The sequence below is a fragment of the Onychostruthus taczanowskii genome, unplaced genomic scaffold (assembly GCF_017590055.1).
Source record: "Onychostruthus taczanowskii isolate IOZ18803 unplaced genomic scaffold, ASM1759005v1 scaffold11, whole genome shotgun sequence".
Classification (NCBI taxonomy): Eukaryota; Metazoa; Chordata; class Aves; order Passeriformes; family Passeridae; genus Onychostruthus; species Onychostruthus taczanowskii.
In genome coordinates this window covers 12,971,216-12,988,963 of record NW_024497629.1, presented here as the reverse complement: position 1 = coordinate 12,988,963, position 17,748 = coordinate 12,971,216, and the positions used below count along the sequence as shown (strand labels likewise).

General features: G+C 35.9%; 1 protein-coding gene across 1 annotated transcript in view; it reads left to right on the top strand.

The window, feature by feature from the left end:
- SNTG2 (syntrophin gamma 2) overlaps positions 1-17,748 on the top strand; it is a 209,788-nt gene that overhangs the window by 73,606 nt on the left and 118,434 nt on the right. Inside the window, exon 2 of the mRNA XM_041419899.1 lies at positions 13,242-13,379. Coding sequence (XP_041275833.1) covers positions 13,242-13,379 — 138 coding nt within the window. The remainder of the gene's footprint in view (positions 1-13,241; positions 13,380-17,748) is intronic.

Sequence of the window (17,748 nt, the reverse complement as noted above, 5' to 3'; positions counted from 1 at the left end):
GGAAGAGGTCCCACATTGGTTTATCCAATATTTCCATCATTGGAAATACTCAAAACCTGATTGCACATGATCCTGAGCAGAGCAGCCTGGTCTAGTGGGAGATGCTCCTGCCCATGGAGGGAGGGGTTGGGATTAGATGATCTTTAAAGTCCATTCCAACCCCTTAGCATTCTGTAATTCTATGATTTGCATGGGGCTTTGAACTAGATGAACTCCAGAAGCCCCTTCTATCTTTAGCCCTTCAGTGTTTCTGTCCTAGTGTTTTCCTGTAATTTTGAGAATTTTTTTATTAAGTGCACAGTCTCAAACAAACAAAAAAACCCTCACTTTGTGAGAGCAGAAAAATGAATATGATTAGCATTTCCATGCTTACAGTGATAACCAAATTTCAGAAAAAAAGATCCACATTGCTTTTTGTTTTAATAATTGATCATTCTTAAAAAATGAAGCAGGCCCTAGCACAATCAGGAAAACAAGCAATAAAGAAGGCTACTAATATGGGGGTTTTTGCATATCTTTAAGTAGGTTATATGGTATAATTGTGATTGGGTTTTTTATTGTTTTTGTTCCTTGTTTCTCTTCCATAATTTTTTTTGTAACATCTCCATAGAAATCTATTGTGTTGTTCAACTATATTTTTTTAAAGGTTCCTGTACTGTTTGATTAGGTTTTCATTTTTATGTTCAGTTTTCACTGCCTTTATTTAAAACACAATTACTAAAACTTCATCTGTGTGTGATTGTTTCTTCATTCTTTATTAACAAATATTTTCATTGTATTAACCTGAAGTATTTAGTAGGCAATTTGGCCCTTGTTTTTCTGAGATTGCTTTGGAAATAGCAGATTTTAAAACTATACTACTTAATTAGTTTTTTAAGTGTCATTTTCATTTCTAAATGGCGATGTTGCATGTGTTTATAATTTGTTAATGTACCCTTTTCTTTTTCAGAAACTTGAAGGAATTTTAAATGAGTATGAAAACCAGCATAGTTTGGTGGGGTCTTGATAGCAGTTAACAAAATGGTTTAGGTGGATTTTATGTAAGAAAACTGCAGAATCCTGAAATATGTCCTTCTACATTAATTTTTATAGTTATGGTAATGACTATGCTATGAATGTTGCAACTTGAAAAGCTGTCAACATTTGTGACAAAATTTAAACTAATTATTTTTACAATGAAAGCCTGACTTGACTGAGAATTTTAAATTGACTTCAGCTTCATTGGGACTAAAATTAAATCCCTAGGATTTTTTTGAGCATTTGTGCTAGAAAGCTGTTCCTCTTTTATGACAATAAAATAATAGCTGAGTTTCAGCTACAAGTAATGGAGAGAGATTATCTAAGATTACTCCCAGGATTTTTAATGACCCATGAACACCGGTGAGAATCATCTGGACACAGAAAACGTTTCCCTGTAGTACAGAAATCAAAGGAGAGTAACAAAGGCTAAAGTAAGCCTTTGACATTCATGTAATGAAGAGAACTTAAGCAGGAGCAGGGGAGGTGTCCTGTACTGCACCTTCTAATATAAAAATCTTTATTTGCAAAACAGAAAATCCTGATGTGATACTTTATGTGCTGCTTTGGTGTCATAAGAAAAAAAAAAGAAACAAAAAAGAAAAAGAGAAAGCACAGTACATTTTCAGCTGTAGGAATAGTGAAGTATGAAACCTGTATGTCACAGAAAGACTGAAAGAGTAATGTTCTCATTGTTTATCCCTTTAACACTTCCATAGAAAAGCACATAGTTTTCTTGTTTTCCACTGTGCAGAAAAGGGGTAATAGAAAGTATGGCAGTATGTAAAAGGGATATAAAACATATGTAAGTATAGGTGTGGCAGCAAAAATGGGATTAGGAAAGCAATGATCAGTTGGTTGATCAGATGATTAAGTTGGCTCATCCATCTTTGGGCTGGCACAACAGCCCAAAGGAAGTAGTAGAGTACAAGGTTCCATTAATGGTCATCCTGGAGGGCTGTGTGATAGTGGGAGAAGCAGTGGTAAACCTCAGGTAGGATCCTGTTTACCACCAGCTGTGTTTTATGGCTTCTTGTTTAGCTGCACTTTCAAATATTGGATATCGCATTTGTTGCACACAGTTTTTGTAAATTTTGTCTACATTTTTCACACATATTTTTAATACTCTGAGTAGAGCTAATATGTCAGATCCTTTTATGGAGTAGTAACCTATGGTGATCATTCCTGCTAAAGATAGATGTGTTTCTCAATGGGCAGCTACTTTTTTTTCTTAAGCATACAATTTCTAGAAATTACCTTTTTTAATATTAATTTATTTCATTTTTGTCTTTTCCCCTCTATTACTGTTAATTTCTCTTACTGTTTTCTGTTCTTATTTTAAATCTTCTCTTCCTCTTCCCTTAGTTTTGTTGTCTCAAGAGCTATTCTCCTGCACATCCATACCTCTGCTCTGGTTTCCTACGCAACACAATCATGTTTCTTACCCTGCAAATTTGTCTTGCATACTTGCCTAAACTGTGAAACTGTTGATAGTTTATTTAAGGCCATGCACCTTTTCTGAACACAGGCCTTTCATAAGTATGCTTCAAATATACACAACAAAGGAACTTGTATTCTCAGTGTCTCATCACCAAAATATTTGTACCCTCATGGACATTACTTCCTTCAGCCCTTCCATGTGAAATACCACTAGGATAAACTGACAGTAATTCTGCCATCGTACTGGTATAACTTCGTGATGCTGTTGATGTCGTCTGGAAAGGAACAATTAAAATTTCTGTTTTCTCTTCCTTTCACTCTCAAGGGTTTTGTCTGTTTCTGAGTCTGTTTTAGTTCTTTGGTTCCAGATTCTGAACTCTCAGTCCCACCATTTTCTCCTGCCATTTCTCAGGATAGGAGTTTACTTATGTTCTGGTGAATACCTTTCTGGGACAGGAGGGTTATCATAAAATTTTGTGAATCCTTGGGTTAAAATTTCTGGTGTCATTTTGCCACCTGACTTCTGTTTAATGCTCTGCCTTGCTAAGCGCTGATTGCTGCTTACTTTCTGCAGGAGCTCTCTTTTCCTGGTGCAGTGTGTGCTGGGGAAGCTGGTGCTCCTGTCCTTGGGTGCCTGCTCTCCCTACGCTGTCCGGCCCAGCAGAGACCCTGCCCAGCCCTTACTGTGCCCTGCTGACCTACGAGTCCATCAGAGCTCGCTCAGTAACCTCTGCCGTGGTCTGCAGAGGGTGATACAGATCAGCTTTAACCCAGCCTGTGGGAGTGAGACTTTCCATGTGGTGTCAGTCAAATACTGTGGCAGTCCAGTGCTCTGTGACCAACAGCATCAAGGGACAGATGACACTGGACAGATGATAATGGATAAAAGTAAATTCTGCTGCACATTAATCACTCTGAAATACAGATTTTTGGCAACATTTTATAAAAACCCTTAAAATTTCCAGCTCTTTTGTCAAGCATCTTACTTTTGAATCCTTTTTACTCAGAAATGTTTGATTTTCTCCTACCTGGTTTCCTTTCATAAGTTTCATTTTTGTTATGTGATACATGCATCCAAATGTGTAAATGCACCTCCATAGACTTAAGCAAAATGCTTACAGGCCCAGTGTATCAGTCAGTTGCATGTACTGGTTCTAGATCAGAAAATTATTGAAATTGAGAAAAATATGAAACTAGTTTCATATGCAGCTGTCAAAATCAGACTTAGCATCAGTTCCAGATTTTTTTTCTTAGTACTGATCTTCGTGTTTGTCTTGATGTTAATGAGACTAGACTGTATATGCTTTAAAAATAACAGTGTCTTTGAATTCTGGACAAACATTCATTCATCCCAGTCCATGTATTTTTTTTTATTTAAATGAGAGCTGAATCTGTATCTCCCCTTGCTATTTCTGATTACATGTTTTCTTGCTTTTGAAAAGGGGTTTAGAATACATATTCTCTGTCTTCAGAAATCTTTGTGTGAAGTCTGAGTTCAAATAAATAATTGAATTTTCATTATTTAAATTACCTGCAATTTTTCTTCAGTTACTGGGTATTGAGAAAAACCTTCAGTTTTTCCTAGGTTTTCTCCATCTTCTGTGCTATTTTCTTTATATTCTTCCAGTTTCCAAAGGATGACTGCTTAAGGTCTTGAAACTAGTTATATATTATTATTTTGTTTTGGTTGTTGTTTTGTTTGTTTGCTTTGTTTTTGTCTTCTGCAGAAACTTTAGTACTTTTTTCCTAGTTGGACTTGTTTCCCACCTTATTCAGAAATTAAGCAGTTAGATGTGGCTTTGTTCTTGGTTTTGGCAGACTAACATAACAGTTTAACAGAACAAAAAGAAACAAACCAAAACAAAACCAAAAAAAAAAAAACAAACCCAAGAATTTTATGCAAAATCTTGAAAAAGAATGAATGAGAAAAAAAAAAAAAAAAAAAAAAAAAAAAAAAAAAAAAAAAAAAAAAAAAAAAACAAAAAAAAAAACCCAAGAATTTTATGCAAAAGCTTGAAAAAGAATGAATGAGGTGGACCTGTATCAGTCAAAAGGGGAAGGATAGCAAGAGCAGCATGAATCAAAATCTGGTATTCTATTATTAAAAAAAAAAAAGTGATGCCTTTATAGTGCTTTTTCTTGGCTATTCTAGGTTAAGAAAATTGGTGAGGTGTTTTTATTATGCTCTTAGTTTTTTGTTTGCCTTTTGATATAACAACAGGAATATTTATCAGCTGAAGCCCTACCAGGGTAAGATTCATGGTATCAGCAATAGAAATAATCACATTAATTTTCTGATAATCTTAAGTTTCTTAAATAATTTCCGAAGGGAATGTTGTGGGTTTTTTCAGCTATTGCTAAGTGGTTTATTTTGAAGTGTGAAATTTATGCTTTCTTGTTCAACAGGTAGGAAACTGCTGTAAACATAGGAGCATCCTTATATTCTGAGGTTTTATACTCCTTATATTCTTAATTCTTCTACTTAAAGATACTATCTAAATCAAAATAAAACTAGGCAATTTTTCTAATAGTTTGAGCCTTGGCAATTTTCTGGGTTAGAATTTCTATTAGAACATATTTAACTATATGTCTTTATTAGCGTTTGTTAGAGTTTTAAGAAGGCAAATGTTGTTCTGACATGACATTCTGGAAGTTCATTTTTCAAATGTGCAATACAGAATTCAAATATTTGTGTCTGGTGTTTTGAGAGGTGCATGAGAATGACAACAATCAATCATATCTTATTAGCTCATGATATAATGAGCTTGCAGTAATTAAACAAGATATTAGTGCTTACTGAATAAGATCACAGATATTGTGAGCCAGCTGTTAATCACTTTTCTTGCAAGACTAATGTTATTAGCAGATATGGATCCCTAAGGCTATTTTTGACTATTGAATAGGTTGTGACTATTCAAAATAGACTTTTATATTTTGTATATTGAAAGCATCTTCTCAAAGTTCTGTTACTTTCAGTATGGCCCTTGAAAATTTAGGAAAAATTGTTCTGAGTTGTTAGAAAGTGATGTTGTCATGCTGCAGTTAAAATCTTCTAAAGAGTTGTAATGCTACTACACATTTTACAACTGTGTATATTTAAATATCAATTCACAATATTGTTATTAATAAATGCAAATATTTAAAAAAATCTTTATCAAAACAATTATTGAAGGTGCATATTTCAGATGTAATCAATGCTTTTTGGGAAAAATTCATTCAAATATTTCCTAAGTATCTAGTTTAGACCATCTTTATTTCTGATGCTGATTCTTATCAAAGAGTGCATTTAAAATTTACAGTACATTTTAATTTAGTATCTTTAGTCTTAATTGACTTACATTAATCAGTGATGTCCATCAAATAATATTCCACTGGCTTTGTTGTGATCCACTGTCTTTTGAATGTGAATCACCTTTTTGAAAGTAGTTATTAGAAATTTGTGGTTTTCTTCACTGAGAACGATTGTGGACATTATGAAATTATGAAATGGAGTTACAGCTCTAACAAGAATGCATGATGTATTATCAGTCTTTAAATGTGGTATGACAAACATAAGTAATCTTACTAGCTTCTTACTGAGGCTGCAAAGCAGTTGTGGTATTTTTCCTGTAATTTCCTGTGCATTTGGCTTGTGGGTGTGCTTATATTAAATAGGAGCTGAAAGAAGTTGTGTATGTTCCCAGTACATCATAAAAGTTGGGTAGCTATTAGATCAGTTTGATTGTCTATTATTCTAGTTTAGAAGGTGGGGGGGTTTATTGATTTTGTGATGCTAAAAATGCCAGTGTTAAAAATTAACATTGGCAGTTTCTTTCCAACTGGAATGAAATTCCAACTTAACTTGGTTTTATCTTAATTTGAAATATTTCCCTTCAAGCTACTTTGAAATATTTCCCTTCAGACATGAGCAGGAGTGTACAGGCTGGACCACTGGGGCAGCCAGAGCTTTCATCATCTGCAGCAGTGCTGGTGTTGGCGCTGTTTCCCAGCTGCAGGGCTTCTCCTTTGGGAAGGGAGGCAGAAGCAGCTGCTGGTGGACTACATGTGGGGCTTTGTGTGGAGGGTGTGAAAGGGGGATTGTGGCCCCTGCCGTGACTGTGAGTGTGTCCTGGCCTTTGGACTCTGAGATAGGGTGGGCAGGACTGCTTGGCCTAAGTAAAGGCATTGCTGTATCCTTCTGTACATGGGAATTAGATATTTCTGAAAGTGGGCAGTAATACTTAGAGCAGAATGATACCTGATAGGGGCAATAAGCATGATGATTTCTTTCCTGATTTTTTTTTAAATTAACATTTTTATGCATTCATGTCTTAAGACAAAGAATCAGTTTTATTATGAATATTGTTATTGGTATTAGTAGTACTTTAGTGTAAGGAAATAAATATATTTGCTTGCTACTTTGTTACTATAGCCTCAGTCTAGATGGGTGGGTGGACAACTACTTTGATGCTCAGGCATCAAAGGAGGTAGTGGTTAATGGGGTATCCTCTATCTGGATTCTTGTGGCAAGGGATCATTTTAGGAGGAGAACAACTAGGAGATTGAGCACTCTCATCCCAATGCTCATTAGACTGTATCCAGGATCTGTATGCAGTTTAGATTCCCCCAGTACAAAAAAGGTATTGATGGTATAGAGAAAGTTCACTGTGGAGTCACCAAGCTGGCTGGGGCTGGAAGCACTTTCCCTGTGAGGGAGCTGGGCTTGTTCAGCCTGGAGACAGTCATCAGGACTTAAACACAGCCTTCCATGTCCACGAGGAGATCAAGAAGATGGAACCAGGCTCTTTGTAATGTTGTCTGGATGGGCAGGAAACAAGAACCAGAACTTGAAATGGGACACAATGAAAAACCTTTCCTCATGAGGACAGAGGAGCAGTAGAGCTGGTTGCCTAGCAGTGGAGAACAGCCTCCATCCTTAGAGGCTTTCAGCCAGGCTGGTCACAGAATTTCCTTACTTTGAAGCTGGGCTTCGTACCTTTCCTGATCCCTTCCTACATGTGATGGTAAAATGATGTTTTCTTTCCTGATAAGAGTCTTGAACTACTCTTCTGAGATATGGGACAAATCCATACCATTTCTTCTCCACAATATTTTTTGAGATGCTTCTTCTGACTTGTTCATCCTCATAGTATTGGGGAATCATAACCTATCCTCCAAATAGTATGTTTAATGGCCTCATTATCATTATAGTCAAAATTTCTTAAAGGAAGGAGTATGAGGTTAAGTATTTTTGTCTCTGCATTTGTGAAACAATGTCATTAGATGTAAAAGTTGTAGTATGTTAAAGCTGAGAATAAGGACAATTCCATATATAATTACAGGAAAAAACATACTCTGTAAGGGAGCTCTCTATGACTGATTTCAGCAAGCTACAGTTGATTTCTGTCTGCTTTTAGTTTTATTAATGGTTCTTTGTGTACTTGTGTTGCTAATGGAATTGTTGATTCTCCGTGTTCCACAGATGCGTTACCGTTCTCACTTATATACTGCCTTATCCATTTGTCCCATGTTGGTCCATTAAAAAGTGCGTATTTGTGTTCTTACTCAAGGCTTCTTAAGCCTGGAATTGTCTTTTCATCAGGAAAGACATGAGCACATTTCTTCTTAGGTTACAGTCACCTTTCAGATTAAGTGCTATGAAAATTATGATTTTTTATGAAGTTTGTTGTAAATGTCACTCATCCATTATCAAGGCCCCTAAGTGATAAACTTCTTCAGGCCTTATTAGTTATTTTGCACCCGTCCTATGGCAGTTGCAAATTGTTCATTCCAGGTGTTCTTGTAAAGCTGATCAGGTTTTCTCCTGGATTCGGAAGTTCATTCATATGCAAGAAGTCACATAATTTTGAATATTAGCGTGAAATAGATCTAAAGGAGATTTTCTTTTCTGGGATTTTGCCCTTTTGGGCAGATGTTTGTTCAGTTTTCTCTCAGAATCCATTAGCAATGGTTGTCCATAATTCATCCAAGCAATCTGTTCAAGGACTTCCATTTCCTTGTAACCGGAATATATTCAAAAGAGGAGATTTCTGAATTATTTTCTTTCCTGATTTCTCTATTTGTAATAGGTTATGAAGTACTTAAAACTGTTGCTATGTTCTCGTGTATGCTGTCTTGAAACTAATTAACCTGAATTTGTCTTGAATTACTTACACATCCTATTTTACAGATCGCTGACCACTTTTAATTTTTTTGCTTCTGTCATGACCCTTTTCAGCTCATTACCTCTTTGATGTAATGTAGCCATGAAATAAAGCTGATATAATACTGTATAAAAGGAAACAATATACTAAGATGTATTAAACACAACACTGGTGGTGGACTACTTCATGGGCATGACATTTTGTTCCCTCACATTCAGCAGTCTTTAAGGAACCTTCTCTAGTACCCAATTAAAGAACTTTACTTTGATTTGTACTTTTAAGTACTGTCTTGTAAGATTGAGAAAAAACAAATCAGTTGGAAAGAATATAAAGAAAGAATGCGTGTGCTTTTATTGCAACAACAAAATATTGATGCCCATATTGTTCTGCCAGTCCTTAGTCCTACATACCTGTTTCCATTCTTTAGGACATGGTGATGAAGAGCTTTTCTTCTTCCATACAGATGACTGTTCTTCCTGTAGTGCAACACCTTGCACTTTTTTTCCTTTTATATTTAATTCCATTTTAAATTTTTTTTTGTGAGTCAAAGATATTTTAAATTTTAATTTCCCTGAGAAAGTATCTTTCTCTTTTGATCATGACAAGCAATGAACATCAAACCAGTCGTGAGAGAGAAAGTAGATTTGAGCCTGCTGTAATTTAGTGCTCAAGGCACTATGTGGGACTGCCTGATGTTCTATTTCTTCCTAGTCTTAAATGATGTAGGATAAAAATCAGTGACTCCAGTTCTTATGTGTCTTCAGCAAGTTTTCCAACTATACTATACCACTGAGTTAATTACACTTAAAAAAATGAAATTGGATTAGAGAATTTTATCACTAGACCTATGAGGTATAAATGTTGCTGATAAAATATTAGTTTAAAAATATAATGAAGCATTTCAATGGGAAAAAAATGTTCAAATATAGTGCTTAAATAATTTTATTTACAAATAAAGAGAGGTCATTTATGAATGAATTTTAGCAGATAAAATTGAACTCCAGTACACTTGAAGCTACAGATGTGTTTATTAAAGATCAGCAAATGATGTTTTCTGCTGGAGAACAAAAGAAACTCAATGCACAGGAATTTTTTTGTAAGCTATTTCAAAATAAAACAGCAGTGAAGACAAGTATTTTATGCCAGTAAAACTGAAGTTTGTTGTAGAGATGCCTGTCTTGAAACACAATTTACAGCTGTGAGATTTAAACTGCAGATATAGCAGATTGAAAGAGTCATGTTACTTTGAGTAGGGTCCAAAACATTAGGCTGAACAGGGAGTACTTTAAGGCAAATACACTGGCTAGGGACCTGCTTAAGTAGTCAACAATAAAACTGATAAAAAGATTCATCTGCCATTCTAGCTTCCCCTACAGAGGAATGTTTTCTGTGGTATTGGCAGTTTTTGAGCTGGTTTGAGAAAGTAGGTTTCCGTGTTTTTTCTTTTTTTCAAAAACAGAGCAGTGTCTATGCTCTCTTAAAAGTCACAGCTACAGCTACTGTGATGCTTGTACCACTGATCTTCTTTTCTCTTCCTCCCACCACATGGTGAACATGCACATGAACACCCACACACTCCTCTTCCTGAAGCCAGTGTCTAGAAAACTAAGAGACATGAAAATCAACATTTGATTTCTTCTTCTGCCCAAGTGAATTAAAATTTGTATTCCCCTACCTCTCAATGTAAATGCTGAAATCCTATTGAGATGCAATTCCCTATGAACTTTCTGCATGCTTTTTATTACAAAACGCATGAGCTCTAACAATACTATATAATTTTGGAGAGTTATTTTGACTTTTCAGTCCTCAGATTTTTATATCAGTTATTTAGAATGGCCACTATATAGACAGTTTTTAAATGAGAAATCAAGATGAATGTAGCTAGTTAAAATGCAAAATATGCATATATATGCAAAGACTGAGTTCTCATTTAAAGTTTCTTATTTGAAGACACTTTTGTCTGGACTGAGATTTGCCTGCTAGAGTTGTGTATGCCATCTCTTTAACACAAATACAGAACAAGGGAATGTGCTGAACTTTGATTCAAAGCTATTTATAATGGTCAAAAAAAGCTGACTTTAAAGGCTGAGAGAAATCCAGATTAATCTTATTGATTCTGAAAGCAAATAAGGTATTGCTGGGCGTCATCTTGGATGACATCAGCAGTTAGATGAAGTGTAGTGTACCTATTGGATTTTAATAGTAATAGATGAGCTTCAGTGGGACTTTGGTTGAAATAGTGTGATGGCAAATACTAAACTATTTAACAAGTCACTCTGCTTATTTCATTTGTTACCTGATCATCTGTTACAAACTAAAGTTCAGAGTTTTTTTCATGCGGATTCTTCTAAACGTATGTAACAATTTCTAGCAAGAGAATTGTTCTGGGTGTAAGCTGTATAAAATGCTCCAGAGCTCCATTCTTGCAGCGTTCCTGTAAAGCATGCTCTGGTACACAGCAAAAGTCACCAGTCCAGGTGGGACAGTGATGCTCAACATCTGAACAACAGCAAAACTCAGGGACAGTGGGTTTTCAAGTCTGTAGTTCTACTGTTTGGAAATACTTCCTGCTAGTAGCATGGCTTTTAGGCATATGGTACTGCATAGTTTTTATGTGTTGTCATTCACAAAAATGTATTGCTAAGACATTCACACATGCTGAAAATGTGAAAAGACTCAAAGTCTTGGAAAAATAAAGAAATGTTGGATTCCAAACAAGCGAGAATGATTAAGGCTTTATACCATGACTGAATTTTCTTTCCCTTAGACATACCCAGCAAACACTGAATAGATTTGTCTTCCCACACTACATCCACACAGGGTGTGTAGTAATGGGACAGGGCAGAATGGCTTTAAACTGAAAAAGCATAGGTTTAAGTTCCATATTAGAAAGAAATTCTTCACTGTGAGGGTAGTGAGGAACTTGAACAGGCTGCTCAGAGAAGCTGTGGATGTCCGATTCCTGGAAGTGCTCAGGTTGGACCTTGAGCTTTGAGCAACCTGGTTTAGTGGAAGGTGTTCTTCCAAGGAGTTGGAAGTAGATGATTTTAAAGACCCAAGCTGTTCTGTGATTTCTGCACTGTAAACCTTTTGTGACATCCATGACAGGCTGAAGATACCTACATGTGGATGTCTGCTGACATGACCAATGTTAGTATCTCATTATAAACATGGAAATCTGGTCTTGCCTCCAGCTAGCAAAAGACCTGGATATCCTAAAAATCCTTTGTCACTTTTACATGCTCAGATGTCTTAGGATATCTCAGTGTCTTAAATGGCAGAAGTGACCTACATTTAATTGCTGTCTAGATTGCATTTTCTACTTCTACTGTAAGGGGGGTTTTGACATTCAGTTGCAGCATAGAGCTACACTAATTTTAAGTGCTTTAAGCTTAACCTGATCCTGTTTTTAAAGACCGAAAAGTTTATTGACAATCACTACAGACCTTTCTCCCTAATTTTATAGAAATGAAAATATTCTGAAGCTAATTTTTCATGTTTAATTTTATTTTTAAATCCCTTAAGCTTTCATTCAGTACACAGGACACATTTTTTCTTTAATTCCATTACTCTGTTTTTTTATATAGTCTACCATTTAAGAAAACATAGGTGAACAACTTGATTTTAAATCTTCATTTAAAAACAAATGCTGCAGCTAAAACTTAAATCATGCTTGATTTTTCCTCACTTACATAAAGTGCAGTGCTGTGATGGTGCTGTAATATACATTATAAATTAACAAGCAAATAGTACTTTTAAATATGACCACTCAGAACAGGTGTTTTTATCTTCTGTGCAGTGAATGTAAAGATCTGAAATTTCATTTGTGTGCATATTTTAACAAATACCTATAAGCGGTCCTAATACCACAGTTTTTGTTTGGAGAAGGAAATATCTGACTGAATAGTGGGAAATTTAAGGGAATAAGCCAGAAATTAAAATAAAGCTTTTTTTCTACTTGTAATGGAGAAAACATTGTTTATACCAAATAGTTGGCTATCCTATGGAGTTTACTAGTTATTAGTCCAGTGATGATGTAACTTAAGAAATACATGCTCACCTTATCCTAAGCAAAATAAATTCTGTTACAACTGGGTTTGATTACGTTTTACAATGTGAAAACATAGTTTTCTACTGTAACAGAACTCTGTATCTTAATGGCAACTTTTATGAGGGGCACAGTTCTTTTTCTGTCAGATTGGAATGAACATCTTCAAGACAGGAACAATATTTCACTTCCCCACTTCTTGCCAAAAATGGAAAATGTGTTCACTTACATTTATACATACCTATCTCTTTCTAATACATTTTCATAAATCTTTGTATAAATAAAGGCAAACAGGACATCATTAATTGGCAACACTTCTTTATGTAACAATATAATGGAGAAAATTTTGTACTTTTTTTTGCTCTTTGCATATTAATGTCTACTTCAAAGACCACTTATCCTGTACTTTCCAGTACAAAAGAGGCTTTTTAAGTCTAATCAATTTGAAGACTGAAAAGCATACCAGTTTTCCGCTTTCTGTAAATAAGGCTCATTTGTATGCTTTTTATTTATTGAATGGCATAGAGCTTGTTATTCACCATTATGAAATGTTCATATTCTTAAATTTTTGTGTATGCCTTTCTTTTTTGCAGACTAAAACTGGTATTGCATTGTTGTATGATGAAGTATCTGAAAATGCTTATGACATCCGACTGAAGCTTACAAAAGAGGTATTAACAATTCAAAAACAAGATGTCGTCTGTGTTAGTGGAAGTGATCACAGTGCAAATGTAAGTGCTTCTATATCTCTGTGCTTTTGGCTGCACACTTTAATGTCTTCTGCAGAGGACACCTTATTGTATTGGAGTGCAAGAGATTTTATTGGGTAACAGAAATACAAGTAATTATCAGTTGTTGGGTCTTCTGTGCATACCTACATTCATAAATATAAAAACTGCATTTCTGACCAGTGCTATACATACTTTATTACGGCATTTATAATCTTAATAGAAGAAAAAACGTCTATAAATACCAAAATTAAGGCATTCTTCCACCAAATATTGCTAGGCCATTAAATTAAGAGAAAAAAAGGAAAAAGTGTTTCCCAGTGAAAGCATTTGAAGAGTAAATTGATACACCAAAGTTTTCTTCATTTGTGTATCAGACAGAATGTCTGATCAAGGGCATTGAGCTGACTGAGAGAACACTTGATGGGCACTTATTTCACTGTAATTCTCTTTCAGGCACAGATGGAGCTTAATCAGCGCCAGCACGTCTGGCGTGCTTTTTTTAACCAAGATTCAGTTATGCTGCATTTTCAAAGCCTGTGGTGCCTCTAAGCTATAGAGGAACCTTCTGTGTGACCATTTGGTAATGTCATTAGATAAACTGGTGATGTTTTGCATAAGCAGTACAGCAAGGGTGTCTAAGTTATCAACATCCCTAAGTAATGTATTTCATTTCCTCATATAAACAGTGTTCTTGAATTTGGAATACATGTGCTTAATTTAACACTGTAAAATCAATTTCATGAACTTTGCTGGTGTTTCTTAGAGTGCACAATTCATGGCAGCCTCCTCAGAGTGGGCCAAGGGAGAGTATTTCTGTCTGCTTGCTGTATTGCATCCTGTAAACTTAAAATCTGGCACTTGGGGACATCAAGTGGGTTTGTGATAGTCTGCTAAGAATTAGAAGCAAAAGCATATAACGGGTATTTGTGTGTGTATATGTGAGTATGTTAGAGAGTCTGCCTCTATAATATGTAAATATTTAATTCCTGCTGCAGTAAATATTTATATAAATTGTTTAGTATCACAGATAAAATAATTTGAAATAGCTTTTAGTAATTCAAAGCATTAAGTACTTGTCCATGGAATTCTGTGGAACATGACTTGCTCTTTAAAATGTTTTAAAAGGTTGATCGGTGACAGGCATGTCCACTTGAGGTTGGTTTGCTGAGATAAGTATAAGCCTCATTCATCAGCTTTGCATATACTTTCTGCTTCACTGAGAAAACACAGTTGTATTTTTTTTTAGCAGGCATTGCTGGTAATGCTGATAAGTTGCAAGACTCATAGTAAAATATAATGAGACTTCAGTATATAGCGTCTGTGCATGTAATTATACATGATTGCTATGGACTCGATGTGTTCAAATGCCTTGTGTATGAATCTCATAGAAGAAGAATCAAAATTCTATCCTACATAGTCCCAGGTTACTTCTCGATTGAGTTAACACAAGCTTGGTACATCTGAGAAAATACTGTATCAAATCTGTGTATGTATTGATCAAGACCCAAAATACAGCAGGACACCCCCCACCCAACATTCTCAATCTCCAACCTAAAACAGTACAAAAACCCTCTCTGAACAACCCAAGTCTGCCTCTTCCTTTTAGTATCAAGATTTGGGCTGATTTTGATGCCTTTTGCTCCTACATTTTATGGATACCCTAAATAGTATTTCCTGGTGGAAGACAGGGCAGGAATACAAGCTTTGATAATATTTAAGCAACCAAATTTTGAAATAAATTCTGGAAAGTAATAGATCTTGCAGAGGAGGCATAGCTGGGATATCCATCCTCTGCATATAAAATGAATCAAGTTTCATGGTTGTGGTTCATCACCAGTAGTGATCACAATAACGGATAGAGCCTAGAAAGAAGTGATTCCCAGGACTGTGGCAAGAAAGACAGTTTATCTTGGTTGTAGAGGTAGTGTTAATGTGTAAAAGTAAGTGAATTTCAAGTATAATTCAGATGATAATTTAGGTAAGGGTTGCAAAGTATTACGTGGCTCTAGGTATGACACCCATTCAGAAGGGATTTCTCCTACCTCATACTATTGAGAAATAAGAGTGGGCAGTCATGCCAAGCTCATGCCCTTTCCTTGGAAACATTGTTAACATTGTCCTTATTTTCCCTAAGTTTTCTCACTGAACCGTCTGAAAACTAAAATTTAAGTGTCTGATCTATTTTTTCTGTGTCCCTTACAAGATCTCCTCAAGGTCCCTTTCTGAAAGTGTTATCTGCAGTCTTCACAGGATTCGGTTGTCAAACTCTAATGAGAAAAATGAATTAGACTGTTTTCATGGCCATATTCACTTTTTCTGCATTATACTTTGAACCAAATAAAAACTTCTGGACAATTAGCATTTAATATGAATGCAAATTGAGTGTAACGTGAAGATATTTTTTAAACTTATATAAATTTCTAGTACATAGGAGCTCAAGAGCAGAATTTGAAATCAGGCTGAAATAGCTGGTATTTGTCTAGTGCTGAGTTTGGCAAGTTTTACAATTACAGTTACGTGACAGAAATTCCAGAGATAAATGCTTTATATTTCAGGTGGTAAAAGAGAATAGTTTTCATCCCTGTTCTATATGATTCAAAATATTAATGGAAAAATTTAACCTGAAAGCCAATGCTATAGCAGTCATAAATGATCACATTGTCTTACTGATTTATTCTCCTTTCTCTGTACTTTTTCATTCTCAGGTACTCCTAGTTAATCTTTATTTTACACATGGCCATTCATCAAATTAGTTAATTTTCGACAAAAATAGAAATAGCTTTTGCCTTCTTTTTGTACTCACCTCAAATGCATGGGAGGAGGAAAAAACTTGGTGTAGAATGACTTTCCCTCTTAGGTGGGATATTTGAATGGAAAATTATTGAAAAGGAAAGTTCTGTTTCTACTTGTGGTAATACTTTTTCTTCAGCAATTTACATGGGACAGCATTTGTGGGATGCATTTGCTTCCAGCATCCCTTTTACAGATAGGTTAATCCTGAGGAACAGTGGGGAAAGGATTTGCAGCTGTGCATATTTAGCTCTGCTAGTCTGGTATATTCTGAATGCTAGACTGAGGACTGGCAAAGATATCAGTGATCACTAAAGCTGCTGTGATGAGTTGGACTTTCAGCAACAGAGATTATATCCAAGCATAAAAGAGTCTTACTATAAAATGCCTTTTACTACCATCATCTAGGTCTATTCCTGTTTCATATTTTGTCATCTGCCATTCATTTAAGTGCTACTTTTAAGCATTGAGAAACCTTCACCTTTGATGAGAAGTTTTATACCTGCCTTACTGTAATTTAATGATAGTTCAGTCCATTTCACTTCTTGCAATCTTGGACTTGATGAGAGAGTAATGACAGAAAAACATGGTTTTTGAAATTCAAGGTGTATATAGACAAAATAATGTAAAATCAGCTGGGTTTTTTTTGGTATTCAATTTTTTTCACAGGAGGCAAGCTGCTTTTAAGTATCTCTAAAAATCCTTCTAGATGTGGAGCTAATTAGGGAAGTATTTTGCAGTGTTTTTTAATATAATATTACACTTATGAGAATAATTGTCTATAGAAATATTTATAAATATTTATGTAATTTATATTTGTGTCCTAAACTTGCAATTGTTCCATCAAGATTTTCAGACTTGGCAAATTGTGGTGTTCTAAGCAAGTCTTCATGACTTGGTGTAACATTTGGGGTGTTCAGCTTTCAAGGATAAAGGATGTATGTAAATGCATCAGAATCACAGTGGTGGAGCTGCCCTCTATGTGAGAAAACACTTGGAATGTATCATGCTCTGTCTTGGGGTGGATGAATAAGCAAATTGAGAGCTTATGAGTTAGGGTAAAAGGGCAGAGTAGCAAGAGTGCCACTGGTGAGGGTGGCTGCTGCAGGCTCCTGGTCAGGAGGAGGGAGTGGACGAGGCCTTGTACAGGCGGCGCAGAGCAGCCCCACAGCTGCAGGCTCCAGTTCTTGGGGGGACTTCAACCACCCCGGCATGGCTGGAGAAGCAGCACTGCGAAGCACAAACAGGATGGGAGGAACCTGGAAAGCATTGATGGCAGCTCCCTGACACGGATAGTGGAGGTTCCCACAAGAAATGGTGTGCTCCTTGACCTTTCACTAGAAAACAGGGAAAGCCTTGTTGGAGATGTGGAGGCTGGGGGCAGCTTAGGCTGCAGTGACCATGAGATTGTGAAGTTTAGTGTAGAACAAGGAGAAGCAGGGCAGCAAGTAAATTGTAACCTTCAGCCTCCTCCGGACTAAAGAACAACCTTTAGCCTCTTCAGGGGATCTTCTTGGAAGAATCCCGTGGGAATGGGGCTTTCAGGGAGGAAGGGTTCCAGAGAGTTGGTTAATTTGAA